This window comes from Neomonachus schauinslandi, chromosome 11 (genome assembly GCF_002201575.2).
Source record: "Neomonachus schauinslandi chromosome 11, ASM220157v2, whole genome shotgun sequence".
Taxonomy (NCBI): domain Eukaryota; kingdom Metazoa; phylum Chordata; class Mammalia; order Carnivora; family Phocidae; genus Neomonachus; species Neomonachus schauinslandi.
Window position 1 is genome coordinate 11,878,218 of NC_058413.1, and position 6,580 is coordinate 11,884,797.

The 6,580-nt window shown below is 38.8% G+C and overlaps 1 protein-coding gene across 1 annotated transcript; it reads right to left on the minus strand.

The window, feature by feature from the left end:
- Nucleotides 1-1,021: 1,021 nt before the first annotated feature.
- On the minus strand, nt 1,022-5,858 carry FAM111B (FAM111 trypsin like peptidase B). Its single transcript, XM_021685224.1, is given in 2 exon segments — nt 1,022-3,136; nt 5,778-5,858. Coding segments are annotated over 2 exon segments (2,196 nt in total).
- Between the last annotated feature and the right edge of the window lie 722 nt (nt 5,859-6,580).

The window sequence follows — 6,580 nt, forward strand, 5'->3', positions numbered from 1 at the left end:
ATCAATTATGACTTAGAGGTCAGGTCACGTAGAAACATTGATATTCAGGGCCCATTCATTTAGGGGATCTGGGGAATAAAGCACCATAGATACAAGAGAATTTGATCACTGCCATGGGAGTCACTGTTGTATTTTCCACTCACTTTTCTGAGTAGAAATTTTATTTTAAGTGGTTGGATTCTGGCCATACTCTACTATGCTGTATTGGGTATGTGAGTAAGGTGAAAGGGAATGGTAGGATTCATCTCTAGACCACAAAAAGCTGCATCCTGATGTGATGGAGACAGGCACATCAATCAGAAATTCTGGACTATCTAGGGGAGTGGGTAAATACGTCTATGACGTAGTCTGCCAGAAGATGGAGAAAAAAAGAGTTTCCATCTTATCTCTATCTTCCAGATAACAGGCAAGTGCATCTATTTTATACCTGAATCTTAACTTGCAACTTAGACTGAAATATTTCTATTTTAGCTTCCTAGACTATGGATAAGAGAGGGTGGGCATGGAGACTTAGCAAGTCATGCTTCTATCCTCCACAGAAGGGCAGAACTAGAGGAAAGAACAGAAAAGCTAGGATTTTCTGTTGGCATTTGCAACAGGGGCTGATGTTACAGGTGACACAAAAGAGAAAAAACACTAAGATTACCAAAGAATTTTGAGTTTTAGAGGAACAATAAATCTTTTTTCCTTTGCTCTAAAGGTTTATTTACCCATTATTTTGTGATGCAGAGAATGGGGTTAACTTACCAGTTAGGAAGATGGGATGGATGTATCCTCCTAAGCATTCAGGATGGTAAATACCAAATTCTTTGTATGTATATAACAGAGGCTTGAGATAGCTTCAAATTAAAAAAAAAAAATCAGAATTTACTTAAACTCTTATATGTGTTCTGCACATCCACATGATCTCTAAAACTTTTTTAATTTAAAAGAATATTCATTATACTTTAACGAAACAGCCCCAAATACTCTAAATTATTGGCATATTTTCTTGAAAAAAATGTTTCTAGAAAACATTTTTCTAATGTTCCGTGGATTCAATCTGATGATCTTGAAGTGACAACTCTTGTTTGTTATGGTCTTCGTTATGGTTCTTGTTTTCCCCTTCATTTAAGAATTTATAAAAGCTCTCATTTTTAAGTTTAACGTCACAAAGAACTGAACACATAGAATAGCCATATTCAATAAGGGCTTGGGTTTTACCTCCATGGTTGTAAAAATGCCCAACAGTATGAATAGCAACCAATTCACCAGATGTATTAAACACTGGGGAGCCAGAGGACCCACTGGAAAAGCTGGTATCATAGCTAAGGGTGTCAGTGCTCCAAACTTCTGGTAGGAAACTTCTTTGGGTGAACATGGAGAAAACATTATAAGGGGCAGCATGGGGTTCTACCATCCCATCTTGGTGTTGTTCTAGGTACCTCTCTAACCGCCGGTTTAGAGGAATCACAGCACAGCCATCTATCTTCTTGACCTGGCCTTCTGGGTGACCAATTAAATAAACCAAGTCACTAGGTGTTTGAGAGGAAATTCATTCAAACAGGCCTGGAGGGAATCCATTTCCATTATTTCTTAGCTTTAGAATGGCATAATCTAGAGGTCCATCAGACACTCCAAACCATGGCTCAATGTCATACCAATCAACATTGATAGGGCAGAACCTTTTATAAGTGAAAGTTACCTTTGCACATTTGCTTATTATATCTGGCCACAAACTTGGATCTGTGCCTTCTCCCACCATAAGATGTATTACATGTCGACAGGTGAAAATATAACCATGATTGAAGACAAAGCAAGTAGCATTCCCTCCATTTCCATTACTGTCCCATGCCATGAACCCAACTGACTTACTAAGATGAATAAGATCTTCACAGGTTGCAACTGAAGTAGAATTTTCAGTCACTTTCCCAAAGTACTTTTTATATATGTTGAATTGTTGAAAGGTTGTCAGTTTGGTTCTCTTCCGTTCATCCTGAAAATACTTTCTCATCCAAAGTGCCTCCTTATTAAAATTTGGATATTGATCCATTATATGTTTGTCCAGCATTTGGCAATTCTTTAGCCAGAGGTTAGCTGCCTTCCTCGGGATAGCTTGAATAACATGCAGCATACCCACAGGGGGCCTTTGCCTATGTCTTGAGTTGTTCCTCCAGTATTTTCTGTTAAAACTATTATAATAATCCCTTATTCTGGAAATTGTGCGTCGTTTTTTACCTTTAATACCATGCCCTAGACTCTGAGGTGGGACGATTTTTTCTCTGTTGGACTCTACAACTTCAGTTTCCCCATCCGCCTCTGGTTCGTATTCTTTGATCTCAGACTGTATCTGATCCTGGGGACCGATTTCATCAATGGCATTTTCATTCTGATTAACTTTTTTAGGAGCACCTCTCCTGACATGTTTCTTAAAAATGTCCATTTCTAAGGTTTTTCCACATACTTCATCCACCAGGGACTGCTTTTCATGAATTTTCTGATGATCTTCCATTACTTTCCATTCAAATTTGTCAAGGTCGGACCGAAATCAGCCATCCTTGCTTAGAGCTTCTTGGATAGTCTCACCCTTTAACACATAGATACAAAGTGTACTTCCTCTTTCATGAAGTTCCTTGATCTTGACAATCTTCTTTATATTCTTTCCAACAGCAACAACGTGAAAAAGAATGCATTCCATGTTTGGATCTTCACATTGGCGAAACATCTGATCATCTTCCTGGTTACCCTTTCTTTGACCAAATGTTATTTTAAAATGGGAATCTTTAGGTAGGCACTTGAGAGGCATTCCTAAATTTACATATCCGCCTATAGTTTTCTCTTCATAAACAAGGATGTTCTTATTAAAATGATTCTCCATCCTTTCTCTGAAATTGGCCTTAGCTCTCAGGGCTGAGTAGATATTCTCAGTGAGTTTACCATGGGTTGTAAACACACTACGGTCTAATTTCCTGGAGCTTTCACTCAAGGTAAAAGTAAAAGAACATTTTTTACTGGTGCTCAAGTCTTGGTTCTGAATTTCCACAGAGGCTTCCTGCTTGACTTCACTTTTAAGCTTAATGGGACTGCTACGCTCTTTCCTGTCAGACAGAGAATGAGCAGCAGGTGTGCCAGGACATGTCTGCCTCATGACAGCATCCTTAAAAAAGGAAAGATTAAAAACTTAGTAAGAACCACCTTTAATAATAACGTTTCCTGTTTTTCTAATTATAAAACTGATAGATACTGTGAAGAAAAATTGGATAATAACATGGATAATGAATAATGGAGAAAAAATACCAGTCAAGTTATTCTATCACCAGAGATAACCATTCTACGTGTTGTTTTATTTGTTTCTATGATTTCACATGCACATACAAATCACTAAGCAATCTGCCATTGACTGACATGTCATGAAACACATTTAATGACATACATGCCATTCAACAACCTCTGAAAACACAATTCGAGGGGCCACAGGATATTTCACTGTACAATAATTTCTAATCCATTCTTCTTTTGCTGGATACTTAGATTCTTTCCAAGTTTTTACTACTCTAAATACGACAAACATTTCTACACACAAAACATTTTGTCTCAACATCTGAATATTTCCCTAGGCTAGATTCCCTGCTGTAGAAAAACTGAGACTAAGGTTATAATGTACTTCACAACATCTATGCTGCCCAGCTCCTTGCCAGAGAAATTGTACCAGTTCATCCTGCTTCTTCGCCCCTTGCTGCCCAAAGAGAGCAACCAAATGGTTGACTCCTCCAAAGGATTTCAGTACTATTATTTTAAATGTCTACCAACTGATAGATGAGATGCCATTTAATTTGACTGTTTCTAAAATCTGCATTACTTACTAGTAAAGCTGGAGCTACTGAATGCACCTCTTGGACAGCTGAAACATCACCTTGCAAAAATTCCCATTAAGTATCTGTTTAGTTCTATACAGTACATGTTTCAACAGCAGTAAGGAAATACATAATATACTAAAATGATTGATAAATCCCAGGATCGGAAAGATATACAAGTAAATACACATGGGCATATACACATAAATATACATATTCAAAAACATATACACATAGAACCAGTTGGCAATAGCCTGGGAAAAAGTATTGATAATCCGATGGCAACAGGAATCAAAACCAAGGACATAAGTGAAAAACATGACACCACAGGATTCATTAGAACTTGGATGGGAATTCTTGTGGAGTCTCAAGTCTTGGACCTATTCTATATGAACAGAAGAATAAAGCTGGAGAGAGTAAACTCAGGAGGGACAGAGGGGCTTGGTTTATTTAGGAGGCCAGCGCAATTGAATGAGTTGTCTGGTTTCAGGCACAGTGAGTTTCTTCCTCTCATGGTGCTTTCCTTTTCCTTTGCATTTATTCATTTCCAGGTTTTTTCTACAAAAAAACAGTGGTTCCATCCTGCTGTGAATATCCTTGAATGTTTCCTGGTGTACACGTGCAAAAATGTCACTCAGGGGTAGGAGTGGGACTGCTCCAATTTAGGATCTCTGAATACTTCCCTTTATTAAATACTGCCATATTATTTACAGAATGGTTGTACCACCTTGTACTTCCACTGTGGGACATCTACATCCTCATCCAAAGTCAGTACTGCCCAACTGTCGACATTTGCCAATCTTGTGGGTGTGAAATGGCATCTTAATTAGTTTACTTACTAATGGGAGTTGAACGCCTTTTCATGCTTCTGCCTGTTCATGTCTCTTGCCCGTTTTTCTATTGGACTATATTCCTTTTGATCACTGAAAATCCTTTCTATATTCAGACACACGTTGCTTATTTATTATATGTCTTAAACATATTCTTGGAGTATCTGGCTTGCTTTTTCATTCTCATCAGGCATCATTCCAGATAAGAAATCCTTAGTTTTCTGTTGTCACGTTTATTAATCATTCTATGTCATAAGATTAACTTTCATAGAATTATTCTATTTTTTTTCTAAAAAGTGTAAAGGCTTGCTTTTCCTATTTTATTTTTATTGAAATAAAGCCTACTGTAATCTTCTGCCACATTCTTGAATTTTTCCACACCATCAAGTCTAACTATACTGCTCCCAGATATGTTTTCTTGTGCATATGACTTGACTCCCACTATTTCCTCATGCTGGATACACTTCCCTGGTGAAATTCTATTCATCCTGTAAGATCTTTCTCAGGTGATACTGCCTAAATTTTGAGTGCAAATGAAGCATTTTCCCCTCTGCACTCCAAAACACTTGTTTATATCTTGAGTCAGTATTATCATTTTGCATATTTTGTGTTGGTCAAAAACTGACTCTGAAGTCTGACTGCTTGGATTCAAATCCTCACCCTCAAGTTCATCATTTTTGCAACTTTAAGAAAAGTGGGTTTCAGTTTCTTCAATTTTAAAACAAGGATGATAACAATATCTATTGTTTTATTAAATGTTGAATGAGATAATCCACAGGACATTGCAAGAGTAACTTCAGGTACACACTAATTTCTCAGTAAGCAGTAACTGCTTAATTGTTTTGGCCTGTCTGTCCTTCTGATATCAAGCATCTACAGTGTTTGTTAGTGATCTTGTTGTCTAACAAGGCACTTTGCACTGCTAATTCATACACTATCATTTAGTTTTGACAGGCACTTATAGATGTGATCTCCCAAATATAAAATTTCCACAACACAGAGGAAGGGTTTATAACCGCCATTCTTTATGAGCTTATCCCCTTCCAGGATCCTAATACCGTACTATGGTTAGAGTATGCTGCTCTAGCCAAGAGTTGTTAAAAAGCAGACATACCTGTGACTCTTCAGGTCTGGTACCCCGGCCATTTTCTGTAGCAGTGAATGACTTGTTCTCTTCAGGTTTCATGGAGTTCATGATGACTTCTAAGAAACTATGACTCGCTTCTGCTAGTGGCCAAGTCAGAGAAACAAGGTTGGATTTACCCTCCCACTTGCAATGACTAAAAACAAAGGAAAGACAAGGTACATGAAACAACTTTCAAACACTGGGCCCCAGGCAGTGCAGAACAGTGATCTCCTACCTCTCAGAGACAGAAATCAAATGAGGTAATCCCCATGAACCTCTAGCTTTCTGCCTGGGGAGTGTTTCCAGACCATATCTCAGGGAAGGGAAACAGCAGAGCCTGGCAGTTTCCTTAGGTTGAGAAGACAAGCTCAGGGTCATGGGAGGCCGAAGTGGCTGGAGTTTGTAGGGCAGACTACTAGAGAGAAGAGAGCTACAGCTACACACAGGATCGGAGATCTGCAGTGGGTATCCCCTGAAATCTCAGCCGAGTATCGGTCAGTCCATGCATGTGAGGAAGCTACTGGAAGCCAGGGGAAGAACCACTTAAAGGAAAAAGTGGAACAGTTCTGAGGCTCACTCAGGCCTGAGAATAGTTTCTGCTCCCAAAAGCCAAACTAGAAAACTTCACCATGCATGAGGTATCAGGTCGAGTATTCAGGAAGGTATTGTCTCCATAGTGGGATAAAAGTAGCCCCAGACTGAAGGCTGCCCTGGTCCCACCTGAGGAAGTTGAATGGCAACATTTGCCGGATCAAACTGTTTGCAAGTCACATGACTGGGCACTACAGCAA